This window comes from Cryptomeria japonica, chromosome 3 (assembly GCF_030272615.1).
Source record: "Cryptomeria japonica chromosome 3, Sugi_1.0, whole genome shotgun sequence".
Classification (NCBI taxonomy): domain Eukaryota; kingdom Viridiplantae; phylum Streptophyta; class Pinopsida; order Cupressales; family Cupressaceae; genus Cryptomeria; species Cryptomeria japonica.
This window is the reverse complement of record NC_081407.1, coordinates 950755854-950775540: the sequence shown is the minus strand read 5'-3', so window position 1 is coordinate 950775540 and position 19687 is coordinate 950755854. Positions and strand designations below refer to the sequence as shown.

Genomic DNA, 19687 nt, shown 5'->3' with positions numbered 1-19687 from the left:
TTTTTCCCCTCTTCCAAAGTTGTCAAGCTGAAAATGTGTCTTTCCTTGTCACATAAATTTTGCCATTACTGGTCAAAATCATTCTTTCCATTTTCCCCTCATGTCAAAACTCCATTTCATCTATTCATTTTACACCTTTATTCATTTTTCCCATTTAAAGTCTACTTGCAGTCGGAATTTTAAAACCCGGTTGCAGTTGTGTCTTCACTTGTAGTCAGCCTTCCAGAACCCGAAATTGGTCCAAAATGTACTAAAAAACACTTGAAAATGAGTCTCTAGCATGCAATTACAAGTGCAAACTTGTGTTTTTCCATTACACAAATGAAGTTGCATGTTTGTTCTTCACAATTGCAAGTTAATGCTCTTGTTTTTCCCACACATGTAATGCAGTTTCCAGAACCCGAAATTCACTTGTGAGCCCATCTTTGTATCAATTTATCCCTTCCTTTGTCAATCTTGTTTGCACAAATGACCTACCAAATCAATGGATTAAGGCATGGGCCTTATTTTGCAAGCAGATTCCAAGATTGGAGGATGATACAAAGAAAGAAAAACATCATGACGGAGCCACACAAGGAGATGAATAAGTGACATGAATGGTTGAGAGCATAGAATGCTTTCAAGACTGTTTGCCCTCTCGGGTGAATAACTTAAGGCATAAAGAACCTAATGCAGAATAATGCCGTAAATATCAGACAAAGTATATCAGATGTTCTATTCATAATAAGTGTATTTTACAAGTTACATTCCGAAGTATAAAAGGGTACCGAGGGGGTGCGAGCGCCAACCGTCGCACCGCAACTTCCACCCCTCGGTTGCCAACTAACCAAAACAATTACACATAATTAACTAATGTTATTCCCATGTACAATAATGCCGCTAACAAAGATAAAGATAGGCTTCTTACTTGAACCTTGCAAAGAACTTCTCTCCTGAAAAGCCAGTACTACCCCAAGCATCTGAAAGGTTGGAGTTCATTGGTTAAAGACCCAAAGACTATCAAAGGTGCAAGTTCTCGTTCCAGTTCAAGATGTCATTCACCTCGATCACAGAGTGTCTTGTAGCAGCATGAAAATTTTCAAAACAGAGGATGATTTTAGTCGTGTCTTCGAACACATAGAAAAGTTTTAGAATTGTAGTTTTCCTTTCGACAAGTTTACATGTAAAAAAACAATTTTGTAATTGCAAGTTTATCACTTGCACTTTTGTAATTACAAGTAAGCTGATTACAAGTCAATTTAGAATAGGACTTGTAATTTTGAATAAGTCTTAGTTAGTAGTTTGAATAAGTCATTGTGGTTGAGAGAATTTCTCAAGTTAGTTGGGATCCTCCCACCTTTTTCTCAAGGCTCCTCTCATATAAATACTTGAGGGGGTCTATTGTAATTGATATCTTTTGGCAATACAACAAAATTCTGCCAGTTTGTATGTGCACTCTAAGTCTTTGAGTTTAGATGTAAATCAAATTGCTTTCAATAAAAGAGGCAAGTTGTGTTGAGACTTTGTGCCAATTCAAGTTGTTATGTGACGACATTTTCTGGAGTTGATTGTGAGTTTTTTTCTATTGTTCAAGAGGGATTTAAATTCAATCTTGCAGACTTTGAGTTGCTAATTGTATTTAGAGTTATATGTTTGGTTTTCATATTTGGTCTTGCAGACTTTGCGCTGCTTATCAGATTTGAAGCTAGTGTGAAAAGCTCAAGTGGGAAGATAACTTGTAGACTTTGTGCTGCTTCTATTTTTAAGACTTGTGCATGCAAGGTGAAGTGCATCATGTAGTTAGACTTTGAGTTGCTACATATTGTTCTTAGTTAGTAGAAAATCATCTAAAAAGGTTGATAGGAGAATAGATAGTTGAAGACTTTGTGCTCTCATTTATGTTTTCTCGTTCCGGGGAAGTGATGGTGGTCTTTGTGCCTTCATGGAAACTTTGCTGCCCTTTATGTTTCAAAAATCCTACAAAAATGTCTCATTTCTGTATTTGCTGTTATTTATTTCCAATTGCTATTGTTTTTTTGTGAAGAGAAAAGAGTATAGTTTTTCTTGAAAGAAGAAGAAAGGCTGTTGTCTCACCCATATTAGATTAGTTTAGTTTGTAGATAGGGGGAGCCTTCCCTAAATTAGGAGAGTATCATACTCGCACACTGTGGCTGAAGCCACAATTTTGCACATCCCCCAGGTGTACAAAATTTTCAACCAACAGTGCTAGCTCTCTAGAGTGAGTCTCTGGGTCCTTCCTAGTAAATCTCTCCATCAAAATTTGACTTAACTCTTCTAAGATAGTGTTTGAGTCATGTTCTTGGGTCACTATACCATGGTACCACCACTCATGATTTACACCCTCAAGATGCAAGGTGGTGAACTTGATGGCTTCTTCTTCAAACATGGGGTGCAAAGAGAAGTGTGTATCCAATTTTTGTACCCAAGCTCTAGTTAAACAACCTACCAATCCATCAAAAGTAGGTATTGTAATTTTCCCCAAACACTATTGTATATCTCTACCGGGTTGTTGTTCACACCTTCTCCTCCTATGTCCATTTCATGTTTGTAATATGTTGTTCACACCTTCTCCTATGTGCAAATCAAATGGGGGTTTGGGGGCAGCGCCCCCAGCGGGGTCAAGGGGCAACACCATGGTGCACATGATTTTTGTGATTTTTTAAGACGCCAAAAACATTGTTGATGAAGCCAAAAAATAGAGATTTCGCTCCTACCACATGCTTTTGACCATGTACGACTCCCTTCACCTCAAGTACAGCTTTGTATGCATCACGTACGGTCTGAAACATAACACTTACGGTCCGCTCTTCGCCATGTACGACTTGCACACCTATGTCCCTGTACGGTTCAATGGCTGACCCGTACGACCTAGGCTTGTCCTTACGTACGACCAATTCTAGATGCACTCTTCATAGGGTTTGATGTTCCTCACGTACGGAGTACCTTCCACCCGTGCCCATGTTCGTACGACTTTGTTGTTCATGTACGAGTTGATGGTGTTCACGTACGACCACCCACTCCTCATCCTATATGGGTTCTCCCACCTTTTGTCTTCCGTACGGTTGTCTTTCGTACAATTTGGTAGGATGTAGGCATAGCACATTTGGTTCCACTTACGGCTTGGGTATATTCCTGTTTCGTAGGACATGTTGGTTTTCTTACCATACAACTGAAAGCTTTTCCTTACGTACGGTGTCACACCTCCATACACTACCCTTCTCCCGTATGACTTCCTTACATACAGAGTGTTTCACACTTTTGTCGATTCAAACTTCTATATCCCTTTGTATAGGTTGACAGGTCTGGCAAGTTGCTCGATCCCTTCAGCATATGATTTGGTCTCAACTCGTCCCCGTCTGTATGACTTCCTCCTTTCCTTGTACGGTTTCATTCTCTTCTTGTCATACAACCTTCCAGTCTGCTTCTTGTACGGTGTAAAGTTCTCGTACGATCTTGACACTTCTTCCCCATACTGTCTTGACGATTCCTCAACCATCTCATACGATCATTCTTTGTACGGACTGCAAGTTACCCTATGGACATTTGTGGCATACAACTTCAACTCGTACGGTTTCCCTTCATACGACATTTTGATGTTGCTCATGTACGTTCTTCCCTTCCCTCGTCCGTACAACTCACCTCCACTCTCGTACAACTTCCTCCAACTTCTCTTCTCCTTCTCATATAGCCTAACCCCATACAATTCCCTCGAGCTTGTTCTTGTACATAATGTTCGAACTTGGCCTGTGTACGGACTTTGCATTTCCTCAATTTCGCCAATCTGTAGCATGTTATAGTCAGGGTGGAAAACTTCGTAATCCTCCATCTGCCAGGGAAATAATCCATTTAGAGAACGTGTCTCATCTTCAGAGCAATCTTCCAGTTTGAGCACCCCTTTGTCATTAGGTTCCATCGTTTCTCGTCCTCCCTCAATCCCAAAATCTCCACCCTTAGACTCTGAAACAGAGGATGCCAATTCTTTACTCACCGCCTGGTTCCTTAAGTTGATGATGTGCTTCCTCCCATTACTCTCGGTCGAGAGTGTATTATGCTTCCAATTATGATTTGCCTTGGCAGTAATCAACCATCCCCTCTCGAGGAGTGCATCGTACGCCTTCTTTTGTAATGGGATGACTACAAAGTCCAAGAAAAATTGTTGTGTCCCAATCATTACTTTTTGTGCCATCAATGTTCCCAACGACTTGATGTCATGCTGGACGACACCTACCAAGTGGAAGGTCGAGCTGGAGTGTCGGCTTTCCCAAACATTTCCAAGTGTCCTCCAACAACACATTAACTCTTGAGCTACCATCAACAATGGTGTTTGCCAACCTTTGGCCCATTATTTCCATCTCGACAACAGCGGGCTTCCTCCCAATGTTCACTGTCAGCAACATTGGATCACTGGCCTCATTCCTTTCAGGTGGTGGTTTTCCCATTAGTTCCTCCTCTTGTGGCTTACATTGTTTCTGGATGACTATGTTGGCAATTACCATTCTCAGTTATGGCATAATTTGAAGAAGGTTTGCCACCTTGATGGGTATGGTTGTTTGTAGCACTTGCCGAACTATGTTCTTCTCTGATTCTCGCAATGACGTACCTGCAGTTTCATTAGAGATTACTTGTTCCTTCAACGACACTTGTTCTCCTTTGGCTTTGGCTTCTCGGAGTTGTTCCTTCTTCGTACAAGCATCTAGGTACATCATCTTCTTCATTTGTGCTCTCGTGATTGCCAAAATTGCCTTGTCTTGTTCCTCTACATCCAACATATTAATACCCTTTTGCTTCGGGCAGTTAGTGTCTTCATGATTTCTGGGTCCACACCATTTGCACAATAGTTGTATGTTGTCTTTCTTATTTTGACAGACTCTCACAAAGTGTCCCTATTCACTACATTGTTGGCACTATATGATAGGATGTCCTTCCTTTGGAGTCATATTGCATTTGATTTTGCCCTCAATAACTGCCTGACAATGCATCATGTGGTTTCGATGGAGTGGACTCTCCTTGTGTGAAGAGTACTTGTGTACTTCTCGTCTTCAAATTGTATGGGCACTCCTTGATTGAATGCTCCAGCACTTGACAAATCTCACAAAACATATTTCTAGGACAATTACCTTTCGTGTGCCCCTTGCTTTTGCATTCAGTACACCATAGTTCATTACTTTCTTTATTGGTTCCTTTCTCAGCATTCAATTCTTTCATCATTCTCAACATATTGTTATACATGTCTTATAATGTCGTACGGGATCCTCCGATCCATCCCCTTTAAATTTACGAAGTTTCTGCTTCTCCTAGGTGTTCATCATTGTTTTCACTCGGAAGGTACCGAAGGATTCTTCGGCTCAAGCCCCCTTATACACGTCCACCTCCAACGTCCCCAGCACTCTAGGTACTTCCAGGTGTGTCAGACTTGGGTGGACTGTTCCGACCGCCACGTTTCGGTGCTTTCCTTGCACTCTCGGCCACGCACGCCCTCTACACGTCCACCTCCAGTGTCCCAACACTCTGGTACTTCCAGGCTCTAACTCATCCTGTGCTCCCTCTGGCCAAGGGTCGACAAATCACCTAATAGCTTGGTCTTGACCACCTTGTAGCCTCTTCTCACCTTTATTGCAGTCTATGGGCATCAAACACTCGAGGCTGACTTGATTTCTTTTACGACAACGACGTCAAAATGTTTGCTATTAAATTTGATAAACCAAATATAGGAAATAATAATATTCATGACAATGCATACCAGACACGGCAATCAAATATATCTTTATTCGCACATTCAATTATTACAGAGAAGAAGACTAGAGATGGTCGGCCAAGGATTATAATTCACTCAACTATATCGTACTACCTTCCTTGGCAGTACACAACATATTTAAAGGGCCCAACGGTTGCCGAGAGGAGCACAACCGTTGACCAACCGACACATTAACTACCCGAGAATGACAACCCACTCAATACAATTAATTAATACATTGGCAGATAACAAATATTATCAAACATAACAATAGGCAATTCATGCCGACTACAATGTTTTCATGTCATAATACTCCATGAATGTCATTTCATGTCATGGTGGATGATTGGACTCATAGCATTACAATTAGCATGGTACCTTGCCATCCCATTATTGGAATTAGGTGGTACTTACAGCTCTTCTTCAAGTGGGTCTCCTTTATGCAAAAGATTGGCTTTGAATGCCTTGGCTAGACGATGAATTGAAACTCCATCTTTAGTTGAGTGACTTCCTTTAGCACCATTGGAATTAGGCCTCCCAACACTTCGTTGTTGATTCATTCCTCTCAAGGTCCTCACAATATTTTGCCGTAGACTCTCTTACAGATTGAAATTCTCTGGTCAACTCTTTACTTTCATTCCCAATGACCTCTTAGATGTTGATTTCCTCATTCCTCCATGGCTTTTTCCTTTCTCTTTTCTCTTTGTTGGTACTTGATTTTACGTTCACTCTACATAAATCTGCTCCACACCCATAGATTGGCAGAAACAAAGGCTCTAATACCACTGAAATGAGCCTAGGGTTTGTAAGCGAATTAACCAACTTTAAAACTACAAAGTTAGGGTTCAAAATCTCGAATGATTAAATGTGCATGAAAAAATGTATGTCTTCCGATCAAATAGCAATAGGACATTGCACAACAATTTATCAATGAATTTTTTTGAATCCATAGTTAGTAAACATTGTTATTAACTTGCAACAACTTAAATTAGAAACAAAATTTGATCACTGATCCTATTAGAATATTTAATTATATTTTAGTCACTTATATTTAGTTCTTTTATTAATGGTCATTTAGCTTTTTAGCTTTTTTGTTCGTTAAGTGATACTATTGCTTCTTTTATAAGAACACGTAGTTTGCTTTTTAGATTTTAGCTTTTTAGCTTTATTTAGCGCTTTAAGCGTTTTAGCTTCATGTTGAAGCTTTAGATTAACGGTTCGTTCCTTTTAGAACACAGTCTTGTAATTCCTTTATATACAGTTATATATTTGTAATTAATTCTTTCAATTATTTTTCATGGTATCAGAGCGGGTGATGAGCCATTCAAAATTTTCATGCCCTCCTACCTGGATTTAATTTCCAGAAAAATAAAATTTAAGAGATTTTTTTTATGATTTTTTTTTTTTCTGAATTGAGCGTTTCTTTTTTGGGCAAATTTATTCTTTTGCAGGTCGTGTTCGTGTGTTGTGCCTGTGCGGCTAGGGCACACGATTTTGTGAAGGTTTTTTCGCATGTAGAAAAAGGGTTTTTCACGATTTTGTTTTAAATCGTAGGTTAGGGAGCACTGTTTTCTTCTACAAATTTTGCGACAAAAACACGACGTGATTTTTAGCTGAAATGCAAAGTTTGCAATTTTTTTGGGCTTGATCTGCATTTCCGTGTTGTCGACTGCGTGATTTTTTTGTGATTTTAAAACTCCGGCTTCGTTTTTGGCAGCAACTTTCTCTGTATTTCGGATTCTGGGTGACGTGGTTTTTTTTTCTGGGCGCTTTCAGTCTCTGCGACACGCGATTCTCGCAAACACCTGCAAATTATTTTCGCGATTTTTTGTTCGTGATTTCGTGGATTTCAAATTCCACGTTTTGGCTAGTTTTTTGACGTTTAAACCTGCGACGACGTCGTTCTGGGTTTCGTGATTTTTGGTGGGATTTTCTGGTTCTTGATTTGGCTTTGGGTTTCAAGAAAAATCAACCATTTTTTCTCTACCAATAATCTTTTCTAATTTTTCTCAAACAATAAGGGTTTTTTGCAGATTTTTATCGAAAAATCAGGGTTTTCATGCAAACTATTCTAGGTTTTCAGAACATTTGTTTTCTAGATTTTCTAGAATTTTGCGACTTTGGTTCTGTGCTCAAACTTTGTGCCAAAAATTTATGTTCTGATTTTTCATCAGCAGCTTCTACCTCGATTTTTGTGTCTTCACAGGGTTGACCAAGAGTTGACCTCAGTTTCCGGAATGGCATCTTTGACCAACATCATGTTGGAAAGCAGCCAAAAGTTCACCGGCTAGAACTACAATACCTCAAAGCAGAGGATGCTTGCAATTTTTGAGTATCGTTGCCTTGATTAGATTGTTTTGGGCACGGCTTCTCGTCTTGCCGCTACAGGGGAAGACCAAGACAAGCATGATGTGAAAAATTGAGAGGTTGTCATGCTCATCAAATTGTCTGTCATAGATGATCAGCTCCGTCAAGTATGCTAGTGTTACAAGAACCAGATTAACAATCAGAAACTTATCCTCTTCCTCGCCTCAAACTCGGTAAATTGATTATTGACCCAGATTCGACAAATTGAAAAACTCAGGAAATTCAAAGATTTTTAAGGATTAAAATCTTGTTTCATGCACCCTTTAATAAATAAACCTTAAAGACACAATAACCTCATCAAATAGAAGCTACTGATGACATACAGATGTATACAGTGATCACATAAGTATAAATAGTGTGAAATGCATACAAAATTCATGGTATATGAATTCCATGGCATGAAAAGTTCCAAACAAATATCAAAACAAAAGCTAGAAGTATATGACTCAAAGGAGCCTCCATTACTTGGCCCTCTTGCATGGGTGTCTAAAATAGGTCTTGGATGATGGTGCAGCAATCATATTTGCCTGTCTCAGTGACACTTATACCAATATCCAAGGTGTGTACTTGTGCTCTATCCGTCTCCTTTGACAAGGCTACTATTTCTGCCTCTCTGTCCACCTGGTCAACCCAATCAAGGTCCTTATCACTAAAGATAGGATCTTCAGACTTGGCGATCCAATCTGATTGTGGATCAACCTTCTCTAGTGTGATAGGTGATAAGTAATTGCCCAAAATCTGTCTGGCGAAGACGAAGGTTGTAATGAACATAATCTAGATCATTCAACCTATGCACTGTAATATGCAACCCTGATTTAAACCCAAATTTTCTTCAACTCTTTCCACTGGGTATTTGTCAAAGAGTTTACTTATTCTGATTTATGGGATGTTTCAGTTTGAATGTTTGACTCCAATCATTTGTTATCAATTTGCCTTGAGTTGGAAAGCCAAGATGCAAGTATTGCCTAGATATGCATTTATTCACTTAACAACACATAAGCTGTGAAATGTAAATAGCAAGTTAAGAGAAACAGTTAAAGTATTTCGATCTGACCTTTAATTGTTGAGTTTCCACCAATACATACACAGACTTAGCTTTAATATTTTTTCTTTTGATGAAGCCAAATGAATGCATTACACAACTACAGCAGCAAGATTACATTGCAGAGATGACATATTAAATCTGAAGATGAACTGCCTCAGTTATCATGCAAAGGATGTGAAAGATTGCTCCAATCTTCAACAGCAAATGAAACTAACACCTATCCACATCCTTGCTAGTGCACAGGGTCCTTCATGCCTAACCTTTCAATCTATAATATTTTATTGTTCTCCTTACCAGCAAGCATCCAAACTCTCATAACAGCAATCAGCAAGGTAGTCTATCTTTGTGCAGAAATATATACCATATACAGCAGTAGGAAGTTCCACACCTGAGCAAGAGAACAATGGCAGCTAGAAAGAGTTCCCTTTTCTTCAAAAATCTGAATTGACCTTTGCCTTTCCAACGCCCCACTGAAATATGCTAGTTGCTGTGTATAAAGATAAAATGTCCACCATATGATATAATATATCTGCATATAAATTCACCCAACTATTCCAAGTCCCATGCCAATGATAAAGGGAAAAGGGAAAATGGCCTGAATATTAATCCCACACCCAGCAACACAATCCCATGCCTACATGAAAGCATGCATTAGAAAATAAATAAATAAACTGGAATCCAACGCCTAGGGCACAATCTAACAAACACCAACAATATTTCCCAATAATCATTCCAAGTATTCACTGATAAAGAAGGCGCCTGGCAATGAATACTTCTTCAACGTCATTCCCTTCCAAATACAAGGTGTCCAAACTTTCTTGGCAAATCTTCGATCATGTTAGGAATTAATGTTAGACGAATACCAAAATGTTAGATGGCCAATGGACAAACGTTTGGTATGATGACCATATTCTATTCTGGTAAAATGGTTTTATAATAATTTCAACAAACTAGGCTAATAGAACCATTCCTTGATATTGTTTTCCTCCCGATTCCATGGTTCCCTGAGGTGTTATATTTTCCATTTCCAGTTTCTGAACTAGAGATTTCTTGCCAATGGGATCTTTGTTTTGGTCAATTTTAATGAATTTGCAACATGAATAATTTATAAATTGCATATTAGGTTAAATTCATCAATTATGTCATAATTTCAGTTTGTAGATTGAAATGATAACAAATATGATTGCTCTCACATGTTTATTATTACTAATTTGTGAATGTATGTTACCTTTTTTCTTGTATGGCAGAAACTTGGAGACATTATGGAGATGGCATTTGCTGGCCGCTATATTCTTTTGATGATGGCATTGTTCTCAATTTATTGTGGGATTATCTACAATGAATTCTTTTCAATTCCTTTCCATATATTTGGACCATCTTCATATAGATGTCACGATCTTTCCTGCAGGTAAAGCATGCATGTTGAGCTGTCTCTAATGGATTATTCTAGTATCATATGATATCTTCTCTTCTCTTAAAATGCCTCAAATATTTCAACAACTCCATTTTTGCAATCAATGTTTATTTCTGATTAAAAGTTATTAATTGCACAAGAAACATTTTGAAGGTTGACACTGACATACAATCCATTTGGACAAGTGCATGTATTTCTTTGGTGTAGTAGACGAGAATATGTCAAATATTTTCTGGTTTTACTATATCCATTTCCATTACTATGAGCATTTCCAATAGCAAGCTTGTATTGTTCTTCTAGAAGCTTAATCCTAGACATCTTAAATTTTGGATGGTATAAGCACCATTTTTATAGTCAAAGGTTTTTGCATGTATTAATTCTGGATAACCTGCATTAAATATTTCTGTTTTGACATCCTAGATTCCTAAGTGAACTGACTCATCCACCTGAGAGAGACTGTTGGAAGGTACAAAGATGAAGTTGTCATTGATGTCGAAGTCATGTCAAGGATTTTGTTTTCCAAGTATATTATCATTGATGTATGGATGAGATTATTAGAAGGTTGTCATTGATGTCAAAGGTGTATTGAAGATTGTTGATAAGCTTATTGCAATTAGTTAACAAAGGATGTTTCCCTTGAAGAAGTGCTTTTCTACATGCATGGGATGCTTCTCTTATAAGACCATGCAATGGTATATATAGAAGATGAATGGGAAATAAAATAAGTAACTTTTTGGCAACGAAGATTATTCAAATTTAAGAAGTGTAATGTCCCCTCTTTCCTAGATGATCACTCAATTGCAGAGATTTGTCTATTTCCATCTCCGTAGACAAATCTTGTGGTTAGGAGATGTCAGCGCTAGCAAGGGGTTTTACATAGCCATTTTTTGGGCTTGGATTGCTTACTTTATAAGTACATGTTATTTTATCATAAAATTATAAAGTGACTTTATAAGAAAGAATTATAAAGTTAAATTAAAACATAAAGTACCCCCTTGGCGCCCACCTAGACAACTTAATGTTGTTTTAAAAAGGTGGTTTTTTATTTAATGAGGAATAAGACCCTCAAGGGGTCGAACTCTCTAAATGGGAATTTATTTTAATAAATTCATTTAAATGTCAATAAAGAGAACCCTATTTGGTACGGCTAGGGTTGGAGGTTATTAAAGTAACATGTTGGGCATTCTTTGGTCATTCATTCAATCATTTTTACATCAACTATTTTAGAATTGAGCTCTGCAAATGGCTTTCAGCAGCAGACCAGCCTTCAGGGAATGAAAAGTCCTTGGGGATCAGTGAATTGGACGGCAACCCAATTCATAATTGTGGGGAATTCATACAGGATTCCTATTTGTGCTTCAATTGAGGGTACTATCAGCAGATTCAAACTTCACATTGCAGATTGAAGAGGGTTTGGAAACCCCTAAAGGCTGATGTACCATTCCTTGGGCCAGCCATACCTTCTCCTTGCTGGCTGTATCACTTGCAGGCCTCTAGGTGCACAAATTGGGCCGTACATCTCAGTAGAGGGTTTGAAATTGGAGTATTCTTCATTGTCAACACTTTCCAAGAGAGATTTGATGCATTCTTCAGGCTACAAATGACAAATGGGCTTCAGATCAGTCATTCATTGAGGAAAACTTAGTAAATTTAACAATCTTGCCTGGTGGCCAGGCACAAATCTTAGCAGTTTCAGTATATTTGTTTTTATTAATTATAGTTGATGCAAATAAACTCCATTGGAGTCATTGGACATCATTGGACGCTCATCCTTTGTGTTCTATTCAAGATTCTTCAATAAACACCCTCTCCTAGCTAGGCGTTGGACTCCTGGTATGCTCATTATGCTTTGGTGAAATAAATTTCTTGATTCTGAAAGTTGTTATATTGCTGAAATAGAAATCAGAATTTTGAAATTAATATACAGTCAATTATATTTCTGCATATTGCTTTCAAAAGTGTTGGATCATTGGCATTTGTTCATGTGTAAACCCTATGCAATCTACTGGTAACAAACTTAAGCAAAAACCTTTAGAAAATCAGTCTTAAAACCTCTAAACAGCAGCATAAGATTCAGAAAAATTCAGTATAACCTAACTGGGGATCTTTCAGTGGTAAAAATAGAAGATGAATGGGAAATAAAATAACTTTTTTGCAATGAAGATAATTCAAATTTAAGAAGATATAAAATCAGATTGATTTGAAGATAAACAAAAGCAATTATAAAAGCAAACATCATAAAGAATTGTTAACAAAAGGTGATGTCTTTTCAAAAGGTCAACTCTATTCAAAGAGATGTCTGTTTTTATGAAGAGGCATAAGGATATGTAGATATAAATGGCAATAGTGAAATGTGGAGAGGAAGATGAGTGAGTAGCAAGAAAAGAATATCATTCAGATTTGAACAACACACCCTTGAAGAAGAATAAGATGAAAATTATGAAATAATATGAAGAATATTGCAGATCTAGAAGAAAGAAATGCAGATTTGTGAAGCACTTATGGCAGATTTATAAAGAAGAGTTTTATGCAGATTTGTGAAGCTTTTAGGAACAGGAGATTATGCAGGTTTAAGAAGCATTTATAGTAGAATTTTAAGAAGTCATGACTATTCAAGTGGTCATCTCCTTTAAGAAGGATCACATCTCTTCATAGGAATGTGAAGATATATATTGGCATAAGAAATATTCGAAGATAAATTAAATGTTTGAAGGTAGTGATTAGCATTAGATGTTTGTTATCAAAGAACATACCCATTCAAAGGGTTGTCTCTTTCCTAAGAGTTGCATCTTTTCATGAAGACATAGAGATATAAGATTTGGGTATGACTTGTGAAGATAAATTGAGTTTATTGAAATGGAATAAGAGATGTGAGTGGAGAATAAAGATATATCATTCAAACATAATCAGATTTATTAATGAAGAGATGCAATTAGCAAGTGGAATGAAGAATTATGTTTGAAAGGTGAAACATGTCTCTAAATGAAATTGCCTCTTTTGGGAAGATATAAAGAGAGCATTGTGTGAGAGATGGAAAGTGTGGATTGAACAAAGAGTGATATCATCTACACAGCAGCAGATCCAAACATACGAAGATCAGACTTTTAAGAAGTATATATGTGGAATTTGTGAACGATTTATGTGCAATATTCTAGAAGATTTTATAAGTAGACTTATAAGAGTTTATAAGCACATTTATTGAAGATCATCTAAGCAGACCTATGAGAGTATGTGAGTAGATCTATGAGAGCTTGTGAGCAGATTTATGGAAGATTTTAAGAGAAGATTTAAGAGAAAAATTTATGATATGCTACAACAGACTTATGAGCAACATATGAAGGATTATTTGTGTGCATGAAGGGCTGGATTAAGAAGAGGTAATGACAGATATATATATCAAATGCATGAGAAGATTCATGAGATTCTTTTGATCTCATTTTGTGAAGACATTGGAACGAACTTATGCATGATTTGTGAAAGAGTACTATGAAGACTTCAGCAGGGGTATGAGCAGATTTGTGCAGAAATTTTGAAGAGGAAGTTTGCATACATCTATCATATTGTACTTTGAAGGTTGGAGCCTTCTATCATATTATACTTCAAAGGTCGGAGCCTTCTATTCTAATAGATCAAGAGGTTGGTGCCTCTCAGTGAAAGAGTTTGGAATCTCTTGCTGAGTTGGTGCTGAGGTGCGAGGATTGGTGTCTCTAGTAGGTTGGTGCCTACAAACTCTTGGTGGGGGATTGGTGTCTCTAGTAGGTTGGTGCGTACAAAGAGTGGAGGGAATCTGTGTCTCATGTGGGTTAGAGCCTACAAACTTAATGTCAAAGGTTATTATATATAAGCAAGTAATTTGCCGTGTTTTTCTCCTCTAAGGGTTTCCATGTAAATTGTGTGTTGCATCCTACGTTGTTGTTGTTATGCAATTAATATGCTCATTTTATTAAGTTGAAAAAGTAAAGATTGTTGTTATAACTGATTCTTTCCCCCTTCTTAGTATAACCTTCTGCTCATTAGAGACATCTCAAGATCAATGGGGCAGCCCCATCAAAATTGATGCACCCATCTGAAACTCTCAATGACAAGTCTTTTGTGTATGTCTTCTTGTTCATTTTGTTAGTGTTTTAAATTTTAATCTAAGTTGCCAGTTTTGGTATAGGGTCAGGTACAGATACAGAGTTTTGGTAGGCTGATATGATGATTTTTTTTTCTTGGGTATGGTGCATTTGGGGACAGTTGTATTGTGTGTGTGTGCAATCTTTTAAAAAATATATAGAATTGTAAATGCATTTGATAGTATGATATTTCATCACAATGGTAGTGATAAGTGATAACAACTGTCAATTGATAGTTCAAAATTTTAACATTATGTCGTCTATCATCTGTGTCTAGGGTGAGTTAAATGAAAAACATTACAATTACAAAATTTGAAATGAATGCAATAACAAAATTGTACATTGGTCTTGAATGCTCATCAAAAGGATCTAGATCAAGGTCATCGTTTGGTTCAACATCATTTGAACCACAAGCATATGGAGTGCCACTCCCATTAGGCAAATCATGTGCATCATCTATATTGATTCTAACAAGTTCTATAATAGATGCATCCAAGTTGGTAGACTCATGGGCTGTATCCCAATTCTTTGTTGCCCCTTTGCTTGAACAATCATCTTACATATGTGATAGGAGGCAAGTTGAAATGGATATAAAACATCATTTGGTTTTTTTTAGCCAATTGGTTATGCTTTATTGAGTAGATAATGGAGTATGTACTTCAATTCCATTCAGCTAAAGAAGAACTTGCAACCTTAAACATAAAAACAGCATTTTAAAACAAAAAACTGAAAAAAAAACATGTTTCATTTGTTGATATTTAAATATTGCAACCCTAAAAAAACAGCAATCGAACTTAAAAGGTGAATGTAAAGTTGAGTTTTGAACGAACTTAGATGAATGATGATTGACAAAGATGATTGAAGTGGACGGAGACTCTTCCTCTTGCTCAATGGAAATTCCAAATTGGTTAGTGGCAATTTCAAGTGAGGGTTATTATATTTATAACTTTTGGGGGATGTGGGGTCTTGGTGACCCCCCCTTGCACATTAGGGTGAGGGTTTGCACTTACAATTTTTGAAAAAGTGCTCTTTTATAAATTGATAGTTTCTGTTTTGAGGGTAGAGGGACACGATCACCCTTTGTTGGGGAGAACAGCCCTTGTAGTGTGAGAGCATCCTAGGAATGTTTATGGTAGTAGGTGATAGTGCTTCTCCTAGTCCCAAAGTCTTGGGGATGACCTTGTCCTAGAAACCCCGTAATTCATTCTGGTGGGAGGCTGGAGAGTGAAGGGAAGCATCATAATAGAGACTAGTGTAGTCTCTGTTTGTTTTGTTTGTTGAAAGTAGTTGTCGATAGACATCAAATTGTAAAAATAAAAAATAGTATATAAATGTTTTTCTTTATTGAACATTTCTTTTTATTCTTCCCATCTTTTGTCATCATGTGATATTTTAAAAATGATATGATATAGCAGCATCAAATCTCTGATGGTATATGCCACATTTCTTTATAGTCTAGACCTGTAATTGTAGGACTAATCATCATATGGAATATATGACCAGCCAACCTGTTCTTTAAGACATCCTTAGTCACTCTCTTTGATACTTGGTCTTTGGCATTGTAATCCTTCCATTATCCATTGTAAGGTAATTAGTTTGTGTATTGGATAAATGTCAAGTCCAAGATAAATATATTTATTGAAACTTCTCTGTCATACTGTAAGTATTTTGTGGGACTTTTTATCATATTGCCAATACATATGGAAATGCTGACTACATGTTTTTTTTAAGCTAATTACTATTGTATCCTGCAGTGATGCTTCAAGTCGTGGTTTGGTTAAGTATCGTGATCCATATCCCTTTGGTGTTGATCCTCAGTGGCGTGGTAGTCGAACAGAACTGCCATTCCTAAATTCATTAAAAATGAAGATGTCTATTTTGTTGGGCGTTGCTCACATGAATTTAGGAATCATTCTGAGCTATTTCAATGCTAAGTTCTTTGCCAATTCACTTAATATTTGGTAAGAATGATATGGACATAGTTTCTGCTTTTTCATTTTTATCATTTAAAATTTTAAACAATTTTCTGAGCTATTGCAACATGAGGCATTACAAACTTTAAACTTATGCCCTCGTCCATGTTACAGGTACCAATTTGTTCCTCAGATGATTTTTCTGAATAGCCTCTTTGGATATCTCTGTCTCCTCATTTTAATTAAGTGGTGCACTGGTAGTAAAGCTGATCTTTATCATGTAATGATATACATGTTCTTAAGTCCTACTGATGATCTTGGTGAAAATCAACTCTTTTGGGGTCAGAGACCCATACAGGTATAGTTTATATCTCAGGAAAGCACAGGTATTACATATCTCAAATATAAAATATGTTTAGAGATAAAAAGCTGTATGCATGGAGATGATAGCAAGTTACAAAATAATTTCATCATTTTTCCTCATGATATTAAGGTTTTTGAAACATTTCCCATCAATTTTAATTGTGTTGGCTGTTTGACATTTTAAATGAATCATTTATTCTTTTAGAGAGATTAGATTTCCAGTCCATTGAGATTCGTATCTTTTGCTTCTGGATTCAACTGTGTAGGACTTTTTTGCATCAAACACAGTCCATTTATTCTTGTCAGATCCTTTTGCTACTGTTGGCTGATATTAAGCTTTTTGAAACATTTCCTGTCAATTTAAAATTGTATTGGTTGTTTGACGTTTTAAATGAATCATTTTATTCTTGTCAGATCCTGTTGCTACTGTTGGCTTTTGTTGCAGTGCCTTGGATGCTCCTTCCAAAACCTTTTCTTTTAAGGAAGCAACATCTTCTGGTACGTTTTGATCGACTAAGCATTTTCAAATAATACCTTATGCAATTTTTTTTTTCATCATATCCTTCCTTCCCCTTTCTGATGATTTCTTTAGGTGATCTTCTTCACTTGTTCTCTTAGAAGAATGTTTCAATTAGGAATTTTCTTTTCTTGCAAACAGGAGGAATTTGCTGTTTTCTGAGAAAAACAGGTCCTTAATTCAGCATGTGCAAGTCATAGAATAGATAAATAAATAAGTTAGATTATGCCGTACTTTGTAGTCAACTAGTTCATTTCTCTTGCAAGTTCAGAATACTGAGTTTTTATTAGCACATACAAGATTTTTTAGTCTGTATAAGTGATGGCAGAAAAAAGACCAATACCACCATTAATGGTTAGTGTGATCTAGTTAACTTTTTTTTTTTTTTTTTTAAAGTGAAGTTGGTGGTTTTTTGAAACACCAATGTGTGTAATATTTGCTATCTTGAAAGATAAAGATTTGCCCAAGACTTGAGATTTCCATTGGGGTTTTGACTACATACCCAGAATGTTTAATGTATTTGCTCCTATGAGGGAGACTTGTGACTGGATTCAGGGTCGTTAATTTCCTAATGCCAGTTTCTAGTATGCCCTCGTAGGAACAACTACATTAAACATTTTAAGTATAAAGTTAGAACTCTAACTAGAATCTTGAGCCTTAGGGGAATCTTTTCCTCATAAAGAGCAAATATTGCTCCTCATGGTGTGTCAAATTGTCAATAGATCCATCAACATGTGGTTTGGAAAATGCTAATTTTGGGGGAGTAATTTTCCGTCCCAGCCAGAATGGATACCAATTTTTTTTATTGATTTCATACAGAGGCTTCAAGGTCGTGCATATGGCATTCTTGACAGCTCAGACACAGATTCATTTGACATGGAACGTGACTTTGATGTTGAACATGAAGATTTCAACTTCAGTGAAATTTGTGTCCACCAAATGATCCATACAATCGAATTTGTATTAGGTGCTGTATCAAACACTGCATCTTATCTTCGGCTTTGGGCCCTCAGGTATCTCTCTATTTGTTAATTAGTAAACTTGCAATAACATGTATCTGAAAGGAGATATTTCATGAGTACCTGGGCTGATATAAGGTGTCTTGCAGCTTGGCACACTCAGAGTTGTCAGCTGTTTTCTATGAGAAAGTGCTTCAATCTGCCTGGGGGTGAGTAAATGAATGAGTTGTCTTATGCATATAACATGTCCATTGCATTTCAGATGATAAATTGCCTTAAATATATGCTGATTAATCATAAGAACTTAAATACTTTTTAAAGTCTATCTTTAAAATCACAGGAATATGGTTAATGGGAGGTAATTTGTATTTGAATCTGGTAGAATTTTTCTCCTAATCGACATCCTTGGAATCATAGAAATTTTTTTTTGTTTGTGATGATTTGCAGCTATGATAACATCTTTATTCGTATAGCTGGATTTGCTGTGTTTGCTTGTGCAACAGTTGTTGTGTTGCTTCTTATGGAAACACTTAGTGCACTTCTTCATTCATTGCGTCTTCACTGGGTTGAGTTTCAGAATAAATTTTATGAAGGGGATGGTTACAAGTTCAATCCATTCTCTTTCACTTCCCTTGGTGAAGAGAACGAGTAATGCATTAGCTGTATTATAACTAGCATCTTCAGTGTCCTTTGAAGTATTATTCACTCTTGTAATTTTGGCACAAGAAAATAGTTCTTTACTATAAGAAGTGAAAAGCCCTATGTCGATGTTGCTGTTCTCTTTTCCTTGATCCAGCATTTGTTGGGAAAGTCTGCTGGATTCTTGCTAACCAATTCTAACTGTTCATCGGAACTTCAATCGGAGAAAAGTACATTTCAAAGTGTGAAGTCCTATTCTGACTTCACAAGAGCTATTCACCTTCCATCCTTGAGTTGCACTTGACGGATTGTAGTATATCTCACACGTGTAATCAAACAAATTGTATTCACCAATTTTCATATTTTATTTCTTTTTTTATTAATTTGATTTTTCCTATGCTGAGTATAACGGAGTTTTATGTATATTCTTCAAAATTAGATAAGTTTTATATGATAATAGGATACAATGCCGAGCACAGTTGTCAAAAGCTATGTTCTTCAACATGTGGACTAACATAGCCTCCTATAATCTGACTCAATAAATTGATCTAAAATAGTGTTGAATCTATGTATAACTTTCCTTGCCAATGTTTTATGCTTGTTATTAGATGATATTCGAGC

The 19687-nt window shown here is 36.7% G+C and overlaps 1 protein-coding gene across 3 annotated transcripts in view; it reads left to right on the top strand.

Moving 5' to 3' along the window:
- The window catches only part of LOC131038929 (V-type proton ATPase subunit a1), a 134429-nt gene extending 114968 nt beyond the window's left edge, over positions 1-19461 (top strand). For all 3 annotated transcript variants that reach the window (XM_057971532.2, XM_057971531.2, XM_057971533.1), the window contains exons 12-18: positions 10394-10554; positions 16430-16636; positions 16763-16946; positions 17366-17449; positions 18288-18481; positions 18577-18636; positions 18875-19461. In XM_057971532.2, the coding sequence (XP_057827515.1) occupies positions 10394-10554; positions 16430-16636; positions 16763-16946; positions 17366-17449; positions 18288-18481; positions 18577-18636; positions 18875-19079 (1095 nt within the window). In that variant the 3' untranslated portion in view covers positions 19080-19461. The remainder of the gene's footprint in view (positions 1-10393; positions 10555-16429; positions 16637-16762; positions 16947-17365; positions 17450-18287; positions 18482-18576; positions 18637-18874) is intronic.
- The last annotated feature ends 226 nt before the right edge of the window (positions 19462-19687 follow it).